Source organism: Bos javanicus, chromosome 10 (assembly GCF_032452875.1).
Source record: "Bos javanicus breed banteng chromosome 10, ARS-OSU_banteng_1.0, whole genome shotgun sequence".
NCBI lineage: Eukaryota > Metazoa > Chordata > Mammalia > Artiodactyla > Bovidae > Bos > Bos javanicus.
Window position 1 is genome coordinate 37,216,937 of NC_083877.1, and position 16,010 is coordinate 37,232,946.

Sequence of the window (16,010 nt, forward strand, 5' to 3'; positions counted from 1 at the left end):
GGAAAAAAGGAAACCCACTTTCTTCTTCTCTGTTTCATCCGAAGATGAAACAGACAACCAGCAGCAGAAAGAACACTGAGAAGACATTCCTGTTAAGAAAAACGGATGCTAAAAAAGCCATGTGCTACATAATACCCTTTTCATAAAGCTCAAAAACTAGACACATACTCAAGCACACAAATATTTGTAAAATACTATCAAAAAAAATTTAAGGGCATGATAAACACAAAGGTTCACTTAAGACTTTCTTCTCTCTCCTTGCTATTCTCTGGATCTCTGCATTCTGTTGGGTATACCTTTCCCTTTCTCCTTTGCCTTGCTTCTCTTCTCTTCTCAGCTACTCGTAAGGCTTCCTGAGACAACCACTTTGCCTTCTTGCATTTCTTTTTCTTGGGAATGGTTTTGGTTACCACCTCCTGTACAATGTTATGAATCCCCGTCCATAGTTCTTCAGGCACTCTTATCTACCACATCTAGTCCCTTAACTCCAGTCATCACCTCCACTGTATAATCATAAGGAATTTGATTTAGGTCATACCTAAATGGCCTAGTGGTTTTCCCTACTTTCTTCAATTTGAGCCTGAATTTTGCAATAAGGAGCTGATGATCTGAGCCACAGTCAGCCCCAGGTCTTGTTTTTGCTGACTGTATGGAGCTTCTCCATCTTTGGCGGCAAAGAATATAATCAGTCTGATTTTGGTATGGACCATCTGGTGATGTCCATGTGTAGAGCTGTCGCTTGTGTTGTTGAAAGAGGATGTTTCATATGACCATTTTGCATTCTCTTGGCAAAACTCTGTTAGCCTTTGCCCTGCTTCACTTTATACTCCAAGGCCAAACTGGTCTGTTACTCTAGGTATCTCTTGACTTCCTACCTTTGCATTCCAGTCCCCTATGATGAAAAGGACATCCTTTTTGATATTAATTCTAGGAGGTCTTATAGGTCTTCACAGAACCGTTCAATTTCATCTTCTTTGGCATTAGTGGTTGGGGCACAGACTTGGATTACTGTGATGCTGAATGGTTTGCTTTGGAAACGAACCGAGATCATTCTGTCATTTTTGGGACTGCAATCAAGTACTGTATTTCAGATTCTTTTGTTGACTATGAGGGCTACTCCATTCCTTCTAAGGGATTCTTGCCCACAGTAGTATAGTGGTCATCTGAATTAAATTCACCCATTCCCGTTGTTGGACACAACTGAGCGACTAACATTCCTGTCCATTTTAGTTCACTGATTCCTAAAATGTTGATGTTCACTATTGCCATTTCCTGTCTGACCACATCTAATTTACTTTGATTTATGGACCTAACATTCCAGGTTCCTATGCAATACTGTTCTTTACAGGACTGGACTTAACTTTCACCAAGAGATATAACCACAACTGGGCATCATTTCTGATTTGGCTCAGCCTCTGCATTCTTTCTGGAGCAATTTCTCTGCTCTTCCTCAGTAGTATATTGGACATCTACTGACCTGGGGGGTTCATCTTTCAGTGTCATATCTTTTTGCCTTTTCATACTGTTCATGGGGTTTTCAAGGCAAGAATACTGAAGCAGTTTGCTATTCCCTTCTCCATTAGTCATGTATGGGTGTGAGAGTTGGACCATAAAGAAGGTTGAGCACCCAAGAATTGATGCTTTCGAACTATGGTGCTGGAGAAGATTCTTGAAGGTTCCTTGGACAGCAAGGAGATCAGTCAATCCTAAAGGAAACCAACCCTGAATATTCATTGGAAGGACTGGTGTTGAAGCTGAAGCTCCAATACTCTGGCAACCTGATGTGAAGAGCCAACTCATTGGAAAAGACCCTGATGCTGGGAAAGACTGAGGGCAGGAGGAGAAGGGGACGACAGGATGAGATGGTTGGATGGCATCACTGACTCAATGGACATGAATCTGAGCCAACTCAGGGAGATGGTGAAGGACAGGGAAGCCTGGTGTGCTGCAGTTCATGAGGTCTCGAAGAGTCGGACATGACTTAGCGATAGAACAACAAAAAAACACAAAAGTTAGGATAATGGCTGTGTCTGGAGCACAGCCAGAGGGATGGGATGGGGAGGGATGTACCGGTTACAGAAGTTATTTTGGGGGGGGTTAGGTGGGGGGGGTTAGGTGGTGGGTTTATGGGTATTCATTATTTTAAAAATGAAAAATAATTTAGGGCAATAAATGAGTGGGGAAAATGCTAAAATTAAATGGCGCAAGAAAGAAACAATCTATGGGATAGTAAATGTGTCTAAGTAATTAAGACTGGATTTTTGTTTTCAGTCTTGAACTTATACACCCAAAATAAAAGTTCGTCTTCAAAAGTATCCACCACATATGATTATAATCATTGTATTCCAAAATTTATGATCACTGTTTCCCTTTCAGAAATAATTTATAAGATACTCTAAAAACTGAGTTTTCCTACTATTACCTTCATAACAATTGCTTCTCTTAGTAAATTAGCACTGTCTGGTATTAATGCCTAAGTGAGGCTCAAGATGACTTTCAGTTGTTTCAATAAATTCAAATCCACTCTTTCGAGATGACAATAATCACCACTAGGGATGTTTTAAAGAATAAGGCAAGACTTGAAAGTCAATCTTCAAGAAGCATGTTGGCAATAAGAGCACCACTGAAACAAGAGCACGGTCACTACTCAGCCAAGAGCGTGAGTAGCATCCCATGTGAACAGTCAAGCGGAGTGACAGCCTGAAGACTGGGGCCCTGCCGCAGGCGGCAACCTGAGGTGGGTTCAGAGTCCCTAAGGAAGGCCTGCTTATCCAAGCCCAGGAGCCTACTTGTGAAAGGGACTCTGGAAGGCTTTGGAGCTGTTGCATTCAACCAAACTGTAACCTTGACAGTTACGATTGTTATTTTGCTGTCTGTCTTTAATTTTTCAAGGCCATACCATATCTATTCAATTATTTCACTGTCCTATTAATTCTATGAAATACTATTAGTATAATTGGCATTCATTCTACATTTGATAGAGACAGTGAGATTACTTAGAGTTACATAACATAGATACTTTTATGGCAGGGTCTGATCCTGAATCCAAGCCCTCTGACTTTCAGTTCTGTGCTTATTCCACCAGTCCAAGCAAAACATGAACATCTAAACCAAAATCACCTGCCTTGAAGAGTGATGAGGAAGGCAAACTCACACCCAAATCTCAGAAACAAGACTTACTGCGAGCTGCAGAGCCAATTCAAACTGCTTGTCCTGGAGAAGCTGTTGGATTTGGGTCGCCATGGGGACTGGAATGAGTCTCCAGACAAAGTGATTACTGGCCACATAGATAATGTTTGATCTGGAGACAGGGGTAAGAGGATTAGCAAGAGAGGGCCAGTTTTATGATGACCCAGATGACTTTAAAATTTTGGAACAAGATGGCAGCTACAGTAAAGAAAGGAATTCCTTACCCGCCCGAAGTAATGAAACGGGGTCTTTGCAGTTCAATGCTCTGGACCAGAAGCCTCGGCTCAAATGTCCGGATTTCCACATATCGAGGCAACACTGCAATGATGTAGGGAGGCTGGTGCTCTGCGCGAGAGAGAACATGTTGAGTTGAGGTTCTCTCTAAGGCTTTAGATTATAGACGTTTCAGCTTCTCATTTCTAAGCTGCACTTGGATCTCCAAGTGGTCCACTAGTCAAATACCAAGCCAGGATCCTGTACTGTGATATACAAAAAAAAAAAAAAAACTGCTTGTCTCAGTGACGCTAAGAGAAATCTCCTGCACAAAAAGGATGCATCTTAGCTTTGCTCAGAGTGACCGGACTCCATTTCTACCGTTTCCCTGAGAGGACTGGGTGAAAGTCAGCGGCTCCTTTCTCATCAGTCACGAAGCCAGGCCAAACCAAGGCCAGTGGCAGCTCCCCTAACGAGTCAGTTGGAGAACAAGGTGACATAACTTCTTTCATCCTCTTAGGAAAGGCAAGAGGAGGGCAACTTCTTTTAATTTTTTCCTGAAAATTATTCTAAAGAGAAAAATCCACATTTCTGGTCTATGCTATCTCTGCTTGAGATCATCACATTGAAAAGATGCAAAACTCCACGTGATGCTCAATGGATCACAGAGAAGGCAGCTGGATGGCATTCTCAGTATAACCATTTTCTTACAGGAGGTAATGAGTGTGTCAAATTCATAGGAACAGAAAGTAGTATGGTGCCAGGGCAGGGGGAGAGGAAATGGGTTGATGTTTAATAGGTATAGTTTTAGTTTCACAAGAGGAAAGGCTTTGAAATCTGCACGACAATGTAAAGTAAAGTAAAGTGAAGTCGCTCAGTCGTGTCCAACTCTTTGTGACCCCATGGACTGTAGCCTACCAGGCTTCTCTGTCCATTTTCCAGGCAAGAGTACTGGAGTGGGTTGCCATTTCCTTCTCCAGGGGATCTTCCCGACCCAGGGCTTGAACCCAGGTCTTCCACATTGCAAGCAGATGCTTTACCCTCTGAGTCATCAGGGAAGCTCAGCACGACAATATAAATATACATAATTCTACTGAACTGTGCACTTAAAAATGGTTATAGTGACAGATTTTATGCTATGTGCTTTTTTTAGCTACAATTAAAAATAATTTTAAATTAGTAAAAAAAAAAAAATGAACCTCTAGTTGGGCTCCAAAATCACTGCAGATGGTGACTGCAGCCATGAAATTAAAAGATGCTTAGTCCTTGGAAGGAAAGTTATGACCAACCTAGACAGCATATTCAAAAGCAGAGACATTACTTTGCCAACAAAGGTTCGTTTAGTCAAGGCTATGGTTTTTTCTGTGGTCACATATAGATGTGAGAGTTGGACTGTGAAGAAGGCTGAGCGCTGAAGAATTGATACTTTTGAACTGTGGTGTTGGAGAAGACTCTTGAGAATCCCTTGGACTGCAAGGAGATCCAACCAGTCCATTCTGAAGGAGATCAGCCCTGGGATTTCTTTGGAAGGAATGATGCTAAAGCTGAAACTCCAGTACTTTGGCCACCTCATGCAAAGAGTTGACTCATTGGAAAAGACTCTGATGCTGGGAGGGATTGGGGGCAGGAGAAGAAGGGACGACAGAGGATGAGATGGCTGGACGGCATCACTGACTCGATGGACATGAGTCTGAGTGAACTCCGGGAGTTGGTGATGGATAGGGAGGCCTGGCGTGCTTCGATTCATGGGGTCACAAAGAGTCGGTCACGACTGAGCAACTGAACTGAACTGAACTAGATGGCATAATTATTATATAAAAATTTAACTTCAAAGAATATGTCTATAAGAATAGCTTCTTGGTGTGATTAACTTGCTATAAATTTATTTTCTTGTCATTTACTTTCAGATAAAAGGCCTTTCATATTATACATGCTATTCATACTCTAAATGAATAGTACAATAAAAGTTCAAAACCAGAAAGGAACTCAGAAATGAGGAAACTGAGGCCTTAGTAATTCCTTCATCAGTTGAAATGCTACTGTTATTATGTTGATATCTTTCATCTCACCAAAAAACAGAATTAAATAACATATTTTCCTTTTTTAATGCTGGACTCATCTTAAAAAGCTATTACAATTTTCAGCAATTATCCTTCAAATAAAAAATAAATAAAAAATTTTAAAAAGCTATTATAATTTTTTTCATGTTAATTTATGTAACTATGTAAAACTTCTGTCCTTTTAAAATCTGGCCTACTTTAATGGGGTCTAATTTAACAAAAGAAGCAATCTATCATAGAAACCCTTTTGGTTGTCACATTATGTCATTCATTCAGATATGGTCTGAATCTGAGTCATCAAACAGGGCAGACTGGTTGGCATCCAGAAGGCACATGATGAAGGGCGGACAACAACAGTGACTCTTCTGACAGCAACCACTTACTAAGAGGCTAGGATGTTTCAGGCACTGCTCATAGGGAACCAAGACATGAGCACAGAGCTCACAGAGCTCCCACAGGAACAGAGGAGACAGACAACTCATTGCATCCAGTGGGACATGCAGCTCGCATGACAGAGAAACCCGAAGGGATGGTAGGAGCGCCCAGGGGGAAGTGACTAATTCCGCCTGCGGGTCGGAGAAGACCTCTGAGAGGAAGTGTCACTGAGCAGGGGACTTGTCATATGAGCAGGATGCTGCTGGGCAAAGAAAGGAAGAGGCAACAACCAGACGAAAGCACAGGAATGGGGAGTCTTTTCCAAATGACTGGAGCAATTAGGAAGGAAATCCAAAAAGCAGGGGATGTATGTCTACATATGCGATTCGAGTTGGGAAAGAATCTGCCTGCAATGCAGGAGACCTGGATTCGATTCCAGGGTTGGGAAGATCCTCTGGAGAAGGAAACGGCAACCCACTCCAGTACTCTTGCTTCTTGCCTGGAGAATCTCATGAACAGAGGAACCTGGCAGGCTACAGTCCAGGGGGTTGCAAGAGTCGGACACGACAGCGACTAAACCACCACCATGGCTGATTCCCTTTACTGTACAACAGAAACTAACACAACACTGTACAGCAACTACATGACAATAAAAATTAAAATTAATTAATAAGATAGTACAATAAAAAAGAATGACTGGAGCCAGGGTACAGCAGTGAAGAGGAGAGCAGAAATACAATCCAAGTTAAAATGGACTCCATTCAGGATGAACGGAGAAATATGTACATCAACATATATATACTATCAGGTATAAGATGGATGATAGCCGGTGAGAAGCTGCTGTGAAGCACAGGGAACCCAGTCTGGCACTCTGTGATGACCTGGAGGGAAGGGATGGGGGGAAGAGAGGGAGGGAATATATGTTTAATTAAGGCTGATTTGCCTTGTTATGGCACAAATCAATACAAAAATTAAAAAGAAACAAAAAAATATGTACTCTATTCAGAAAGCTAAGTCTTCTTCCTGTTGAAGGGTATTCTCTCACCCTACCTAGGAAGAATGTGTCCTCCCTGCTCATGTTAAGCTCCTAAACTTGTGAATATACATAACCTTTTTGTTGTTCAGTCACAGTCGTGTCTGACTCTCTGTGATTCCATGAACTACAGCGTGCCAGGCTTTCTTGTCTGTCGCCTATCCCAGAGTTTGCTCTAACTTATGTCCATTGCGTCAGTGATGCTCTCCAACCATCTCATCCTCTGTCTTCCCCTTCTCTTCTTGCCCTTGATCTTTACTAGCATCAGGGTCTTTTCAAAAGAGTTGGCTCCTTGCATCAGGTGGCCAAAGTGTTGAAGCTTCAGCATCAGTCCTTTCAGTGAGTCCCATAAAATACTGACCTTTTGCTTTATCTTCCTTCTGGTCTGTTCATCTCTAGTCAGCACCAGAATAACCGCTGACGCTTTTATGAATTCTACCATTTAGAAATCTACTGGCCTCTTGGACCTGCGCGTGGACCCCTAACAACTGGCCCCCTCCTCATCCCTCCATAATCTACCCCACCTGTTCCACCAGGTTAGTTTCTGGATGCCTGCTCACAAACCAGCATGTCTTCTGCATTTATGCTCATTTTTTCCTGCTTAAAATGAAAGAAATTTTCCTTCAAGCTAGATCTTAAACTCCCTGCCTAGTCTAGTCCAATTTTAACAAAAATTCTTACTGACTAATTGAACAGTGAACTTCCCCTTTCTCAACTACCAAACCTCAACTCATCCGATTTCATACCCGAAGCAGCGTCTCATTTTGTCTCTTTTCCCAAGATGTAATCCTGGCCTCACGAGCGAGGGCCCTTAAAGACAGCAGGCTGGTATGCCCCTCCACAGCAGTAACTAAAATATTTAATATTCACTCTCCCAACTAAAAATGAATTGCTGCGAGCGCGGTCATGGGCTTCCAGGCAGTATCACTGCATAGTGCTGGGAGCCTGAGGCAGGCGTAGGAGCAGAAACACCTGATGTGTGGGGCAGACATACTTTGAATACAATCTGTAGCCTCTAAGCTACAAAAACAAAAGCAGCAATAACCACCACATCAAAAACCTTTTAATGCTGTTATACATACCATAGGACTAAATAATTTCCAATAGTTTACAAGCTTAATCTATTTGGCAGCGGACAAAACAAAACCATTAAAAAAGAAGGCAGGGTTCCCTGGGGGCTCAGTGGTAAAGAATCTGCTTGCCAGTGCAAGGGACACGGGTTCAATCCCTGGTCCAGGAAGATCCGACATGCTGTGAAGCAAATACACCCGTATGTTACAGCTACTGACCCTGTGCTCTAGAGCCTGGGAACCACAACTACTGAAGCCTCTGGACCTAGAGACCCTGCTCTGCAACAAGAGAAGCCATGGAAATGAGAAGTCCACGCACAACTAGAGAATAGCTCCTGCTTGCTGCAACTAGAGAAAGAAAAAAAAGCCTGCATAGCAGAGAAGCCCCAGCACGACCAAAAATAAAAAATAAATAAATAAATTTTTTAATGAATGTAAAAGAAAAGGAAGTAAAAGATAAAAATAGCAGTAGACAATCACTTCCTAAAATGTGCAATTCTATCTACATTTTCCCCCCTTTAGTCAGAAGTTGGCAAAACCCAGCTTCCTACAAAAGCCACAACAGTCTCCTTTTTTTGCGGGGGGGCCACACCGTGTAGCATGTGGGGCCTTAGCTCTCCGACTGGAGATCAAACCTGTGTCCCCTGCAGCAGAAGCATGGAAGTCCCCAGAATATCCCATTTTTAATAACCCAGAAACCCTTTTCTACTTACAAGAAGGGGAACTGAGAGCAAGTGACGCTGGAAACCAGTCTGCTAAAACTCTGAGTGGAGCCCCAGCCCGCGAAAGTGGCATGGCCCCAGCCCGCGAAAGTGGCATGGCCCCAGCCCGCGAAAGTGGCATGGCCCCAGCCCGCGAAAGTGGCATGGCCCCAGCCCAAAGTGGGAAACAGCAGCCATGCAGGTCTTACCCATGGCCACTGGGATGTCGGTCCAGTTCAGGGCACACTTCTGCGTGCAGATCCCCTCCTCATTGAGCACCACAGTGAGATCATCCTGACCCACAGCTACTTTTCCATCCGCCAGAGGTGCAACTAAGGGTTCCAGCTGTTTTCCTGTCGGGAAGAGCTCTTTGTTGGCCCCCTTTCCATCCACCTACAGGAAGACACAAGTGAGTCACCCAGCATTCTCCAGCCAGAGGTATGAACAAGGAGGGACGGCCTAGAAAAATCAAGTTAAAACCCCAAACCTACAGAGGCCAATAATAGTCCTTATTTGGCATAAAGAAATATTATAGTCTGTTATGACAATTTTTGAACCAGTTCTTTTTTTCTCTAACATGGAGACAAGCATCTAGCTCGGCAGCTAACAGTGTCAAGTGCTAAAGTAACTGGAACTCTCATACGATGCTGGTGAGAACACAAAATGGTATAGCAGCTTCGGCTGTTGGCTTCTTATAAAATTAAATATACACTTACCATGGGACCCGACAATCCCATTCCTAGGCATTTGCTCAGGAGAACTGAAAAACCCATGTTTACATAAAAATCTGTGTGCAAATGTTTATAGTGGCTTTGTTTATAATGGCTAAAAATTGTAAACAACTTTGTCCTTCCATACAATGGAAGTCATAAGAATATACTGACCCACACACAACACAGATGGATGTCAACCGCATTATGCTAAGTGAAAGAAGCCAGGCTCAAAAGGCTACATACTGTATGATACTATTTATAAGACATTCTGGAAAAGGCAAACTATAAGAGAAGAATAGATCAGTGGTGACTAGAGGTGGGGGTGTGGGAGGAAGGCTGATGTCAGAGGGAGAGCATGAGGAAATTTCTTGAGGTGATGGAACTGTTCTGAATATTTTTTTTGGCTTCAAGGTATGCAGGATCTTAGTCACTCCCTCGATCAGGGATTGAACCTGAACCCCCTGCAGTGGAAGCGTGAAGCCCTAACCACTGGGCCACCAGGGAAGTCCCCAGTTCTGAACCTTGATTGTGGTGGTAGTTACACAACACTAGGCATCTGCCAAAACTCAGAACCACATATCCAAAAAAATGTTACTGTATGTAAATAAAGGAAGTAGTTTTGAATAAACTGGTCCTAAAGCAAGATTCCTCACCCTCAAAACACTCCACTCTCAAGAAGGAGACAGCACACCTAAGGCAGTCAGAGGAATGAGAGCCCTCCTCCAACTTCGGCTCCGGTCCCCCAGCCCGCACAGACTCCTCTCCGGAGCCTGTCTGCCCAGGTGCTGTATACTGAGTTACAAAGCACTAACTCACCTGGTGGTGGCGGTTTAGTCACTAAGTCATATCTGACTCTTGCAACCCCGTGGACTATAGCCTGACAGGCTCCTCTGTCCATGGGATTTCCCAGGCAAGAATACTGGAGTAGGTGGTCATTCCCTTCTCCAGGGGATCTTCCCAACCAAGGGATAGAATCCACATATCCTGTATTGCAAGCAGATTCTTTACCATCTGAGCCACCAGAGAAGCCCAGTAACTACCTAGGAGCTTGCAGTTCTGATGCTGATAAAATGAGGCCAGCCCAAGAACATAAATATGGAATGAATACATTCACTAGATAAACAATGAAGAGCGAACACAGCCGAAGTAGGGAAGTAGGAGGTGGGGAGAATCTAGGATTGATTGCCGAGTCTAGATTACGAGAGGGGTATGAAGATAAGGAATTTATATTATTCTATAAAATGAACAGTATACCAACCTGGTCTACATACATATGCACACTGGAGGGAAAAAAACCAGTGTTGTGGATATTTACCACATAGGTTAAGAGAAAAAGCAGGTTACAAAACAATGTGTATAAAATGATATTTTTTGTAAACATGGAAGATGCCCATTACTAAAAGGTTAACAGTGAGTGGGAGAATTATAGATGACTTACACTTCCTTTACTGTCCTTACCTATTTTCTTATTTTCTATAATAAAAACAAAAGGCTTCCGAAATTAAAAAAAAAAAAAAAAGAAAACAATTTTTACAACAAATATACTATAAGATTTGGGAAGGCAAGAAACTCAAAGTCTCAAAAATACTTAAGTTACTATTAAAATCAGGGCGTTTCCTGGTGGTCTAGTTGTTAGGATTCAGTGCTTTCTCTGCTGTGGTTTGGGTTCAATCACTGGTTGGGGAACTGAGATCCTGCAAACCAGGCAATGCAGCCAAAATTTTTAAAAAACTAAAATTAGTATATAATTCCTAACACGGAAGCCTCAAGACAGCAGCCCATGCTAATGCTACTGGACAGAGCCAAGCAGTCCTAATTATCTAGATACAGCATGTGGATAATTCACTATGTAGAGAACTGAAAGTTGATGCTGTCTGGCTTAAGATACACAGACATCTTATTTGCAAAAGACATTTAGAGCATGGAAAAGAATCAAACATACAAACATAAACCCTGTTACAGCAAAACTCTACCTAACACAGTCTCTCTACCTGCAGTTCAGAAGCATATAATCATCTCCCCCAGGTAAATTCACAGTCAACTTCCCCAAAGTAAACTGATGATATTTGCAAAATGGGAAGGTTTACCCTTATTAGGTAGTAGTCTCTCTTGAAGCCCACGCAGATAGAATTTTCGCACCATGCCATGGACTTGGGCACATCCGGTACACTAAAGTCCCCCTGAAGAAAAAGAGCAAGTGTTCAACTGGAAAGATGTTAAAGGGGAAAAAAAAATAGGTGACCTTCCTGTTATTCTACTCCCATTCTGCAAAATCACCCTCACCCTCCTCTGAATACAATTCTGTTAGCACAAGACCAGGAAAGCACCCATAATAAAATATGAAACCCATGAAATGGACAAGGTGCATTTAAGAAGGCTGGTGCACTGGGATGACCCAGAGGATGGTATGGGGAGGGAGGTGGGAGGGGGTTCAGGATAGGGAACACGTGTACACCTGTGGCAGATTCATGTTGATGTATGGCAAAACCAATACAATATTGTAATTAGCCTCTAATTAAAATTTAAAAAGGTGAAAACCCATTTTGATATAAATCAATCTGTAGAGATGTAGGGCTGTGCTTCCCTTGCCTCTGAAGACCAGGAGACTCTGACAAATGTGCACGAGTAACTCTTAGGTATTCAGAGCGGAGCATTCATCTGGGGAGAACACTGGGTTCCTGGGCTTCAAAGGAACTGAACAGCCAATCTTTCAAGCTGTGGGTCAACTTAGCAGCAGCTCCAACCCAACCCGCAGACCAGGTAACCGTGGACTTTACCTGCAACTCATGAAATTCCCTGTCTTTCCAGAAATAGAGCTGCAGCTTCTTTTTCACGGCCACACACATCCGCAACACCTCGTCCCCAGTCTCTGCGTGCTGGGAAGAGACACCCAGAGCAAATGAGGATGCGTACACTGATGACTCCAGAACGCGGGGCGACTGATTCAGAGATTTTCTACCTTGAAATGGCTACTCATCTGAACATTCCTGTCATACAAACTCACGCTGCCAGAGAAGCTGAGCACAGCGCACACCATTCTCTCAAGATGGACTCACACCCAGCGTGCTGAGGAGCGTGTCCTCCCCATGGGCTGCTAGTGAGAGACACCGGCCCCAGCAAACCTCACAGACAGAAGTGGTTTAGAGAAGAAAATCTACACAACTGCTTCCTCCTTTTTTCCTTAAATGTTTCTTGCTCATGGCTGTCAATACCCGCAGGGGCAGGGATCAGCCTGTGGCAGTGACGGCAGGCCCGTTTTCAATCCTTTAAAGGAGCTGGGGTGGGGGGGATAGAAAATGCCTACATAAAACAAACCGTGCAGTGTCAGTGTAGACCATAAGTGTTAATAAGTGATCAAAGCTGAGTTAGAGGGGTGAGGCAGATTGTGAAGAAGCTAAGAATGATGAGCTGGCAAAAATCGGGAGAAATGTCTTTTCTAAACAGCGAAAACTCCCTAATGATGAAGACTACAATGATACATTTAAAACTTGAGTCAATTAATGCCACAGAGCTATGTTCATGTACTGTCACAGTCCTGATTCCTCACTAATGGTTTGTCCATGGCAAGTGTTTTCGGCTTTGGCTAGCTGCCTCCTGAAATACAGCGGTCCGTTGCTAATTAGCACACAGCCAGGGAATACGAATATTCTAGCATCAGGTCACATACTAAGGGGGAGGTTTCTCTAATATGATCCAAAATCAAATAGTCTCTTTGGAGCCTCTGCTGAGTTTGGATATCAATATTACATTCTTCCCATCTGCTGGGAGGGATGGTGAGGAAAGACTGTATTGATCAAAGCACAAAGTCAAATTTTATCTTCCTTGCACTTACCTGAAGGTCACATGTGAACAATGATGCTCCCTTTGCCTTGGAAACCGTAGTGATTTGTTGAAATGTCAACAGGTCATGGACGTAAATATTATTTTCTGTTTGGTAGGAGATAAAAACACCACTATAAATTATCACAATTCTCTAGGATAGCCAACTTCAAGACAAAAAAAAAAAGAACTAAATGGCAAATGTTGGTTCAAGACATTATCTTCAGTTTCACTAACATGACTTATTCTGGTCCATGAACAGGTCAAAAAAACAGGTAAGAGGTCACTTAGTCTTCTAAACTTGGATATTTTGTTTCTTTCAATTTGGGCTAGCTTGAGTAAAAGAGCTCTTTAATTTCCAAACAGCACTCTTACACTTGGTCTTTCTCAAATCTGGAAACTCCGGATGTAATATTTGTACAAAAAATTCCTTTTAAAACTACTCACGTTAGGAGGCTCCAATAAGAGAAAGGAAACACCCTATGGATTCTGTAAAAATACATGGCAAGAATTTTTTTTCCTAGCAAAGCAAGCACAATAATTTCACTTGGGCCTTCTAGCTAGTTTTAGGTACTTTAAATGTTTCTCTCTTGACTAGAAACTAAGTTTAAAAGGATTCTACTATTCAGGCCCTGGGCTGAACAAACAGCATGAGGCAAGTTTCTTCTGCTTGTCAAGAAAAGGCCTTACTGGCCACCTCCCATGAAACTGTGGCTTTTCAAACAAGGCCTTTAATAGTCTGGCCCTGATCTCTCACCTGTCTCTAGCCACTCTCCACCATATACCTGAAGTTTGGCCACATCTCAGAGCCTTTGCTGAAGCTGTCTCCTCTGCCTTTAATGCTCTGCCGACCTCTGTCTTCCTGCTAAAAATTCTAATCACCCACTAGACACTGCTGCCCCTCCTGTTATTAAGACCCTGTACTTTTTATAAATTTTCACTGGGGCTTGTGTGCCTGCATGCTCAGTTGCTTAGTCATGTCCGACTCTCTGCAACCCTATGGACTGTAGCATGCCAGACTCCTCTGTCCATGGGATTCTCCAGGCAAGAATACTTGAGTGAGTTGCCATGCCCTCCTCCAGGGGATCTTCCCAACCCAGGGATCAAACCTGGATCTCCTGCATTGCAGGTAGAATCCTCTGTTAAGTCACTGGGGAAGCTCGACTGTAACTTATCACACTGTAATATGAGTACTTTCTGTCATTTTGGTCTCAGAATCAGAACCTAAGTTTTAAAGATGGAAACCGTGTCTCATTAAATTTATCTCCCATGTCTAGAGTAAGGCACAATATATACTGAATGAATGAAATGACACTTCTTGGAGAACAGAGCTCAAGATATGGAGGATGTACTTTACCACCTGTGTACCCTGCTGTATCTGGTGAGGAATGTGTCAGTTTCACTGTTAAATAACAACTATCAAATTAACCATGAAAAGGTTAATCAGCACAGTTTCTGTTTCTTGATATATGAAATACAAATGCAACCCCTTTTCTTACCTAACAAGCTGACCAGAATCTTAAACTGGGAGACCACATGGATCTGGAAAAGAGCAAATCGTTAGATTCAGTTAAACATTTCTGACAAGGTTCAGCGAATGTTCATTTTAACTAAAACTAAAAAGGGACTAAAAAGCCAACATCAATGGCAAGGATCTGACTTATATGCAATCACAATTTCTGCTCATGAAAGAGGATTTCAGGTATGTGATGGACGGACAGATATCCCTGCAGAAATAGGAGGACAGACAGCAGAGGATTCAAAGACGAGTAAATAATTTTACCCAAGTTCTAGCTTTGATCAGGTCTCTGAGACGTCAATATCATGACTTACCTGCTGAATCTTTTTGGAGAAGTTCTTATTGGATTTCTCTAATGTCACTTCAAACCTGTTGCAACCTATGGAAAAGAAACAAACACAGGAATACCTATAAAAAGAACCACGACAAAAAAATGCTGCTCCATGCTGCTCTCCTACATGAATCATAAAAAAAAAAAAAAAAAAATCCTGAAAGAACAGAAGTTGGAGATCTAAAAGAGACAGTTGTCTTTACTGAGGATAGTAAGTTGCTTTTAGCTCCAATTTTAGAACAAAGGGTTTCATGCACCTCTTCCTGGCATTAGCAGAAAGGACCACACCACAGTTTACTGAAGCTGCAAGGTACTTATGAGGATTTTATCCCACATAATAGTACCTTGGCAAAGTATTTCATCAAAAGAGTGTAAAAAGTAACAGTCAAATATGGGAGCCCAAGCAATGAATCCCAGCCCAAAGTGTTCTTAGATCTAACTAACTCCCAGCAGCTACCATATGTCCTGCATCACAGGACAGAGCAAATACCACCCCCGGAGCTAAAGCAATTTAATGCTTCTACACTTACTGCCACTCTCAGGTGATGCTACACCTGTTGACACTGTTGCAAAAAAAGCGGGGGAAAGTTATAGGCCTTAAAAACACGTGAAGCCCATCTTGCTGGGGTGACCAAAATATTTAGCGTCAAAAACCACCAAAGGGTCAAAAGGAATAACTATCACAGCGATAATAGCAGCTATGATTAACTAAGCAACAACTAACTGCCAGGCTCTAGATTTTAAAATTTATGTGTATTCTCTGTGACCTCATGACCACCCCAAGAAGGAGGATTATTCCAATTTCATCTCTGAGAGACCTGACAGGTCAAGCAGTTAGAGAGCAGCTGGTGAGAGACCTCCCAGAGGCAAACTCAGGGCTGACTTTCCGTGGAGCCTGAGTAAAGCCTGCACCCTGCCACCTGCCTCCCAGCTAGAGGAGAGACTATGTACATTGCTGACCGTGCAAGTCAAGTCAGTGGAGATTCT

General features: G+C 42.7%; 1 protein-coding gene across 1 annotated transcript in view; it reads right to left on the minus strand.

Annotated features, from left to right (window-relative positions):
• The window catches only part of VPS39 (VPS39 subunit of HOPS complex), a 47,107-nt gene that overhangs the window by 15,107 nt on the left and 15,990 nt on the right, over window positions 1–16,010 (minus strand). The window contains exons 3-10 of the mRNA XM_061430888.1: window positions 15,007–15,071; window positions 14,673–14,715; window positions 13,187–13,281; window positions 12,132–12,230; window positions 11,442–11,534; window positions 8,851–9,034; window positions 3,414–3,534; window positions 3,181–3,301 (exon numbers count right to left, since the gene is read on the minus strand). Of these exons, the coding sequence (XP_061286872.1) occupies window positions 3,181–3,301; window positions 3,414–3,534; window positions 8,851–9,034; window positions 11,442–11,534; window positions 12,132–12,230; window positions 13,187–13,281; window positions 14,673–14,715; window positions 15,007–15,071 (821 nt within the window). The remainder of the gene's footprint in view (window positions 1–3,180; window positions 3,302–3,413; window positions 3,535–8,850; window positions 9,035–11,441; window positions 11,535–12,131; window positions 12,231–13,186; window positions 13,282–14,672; window positions 14,716–15,006; window positions 15,072–16,010) is intronic.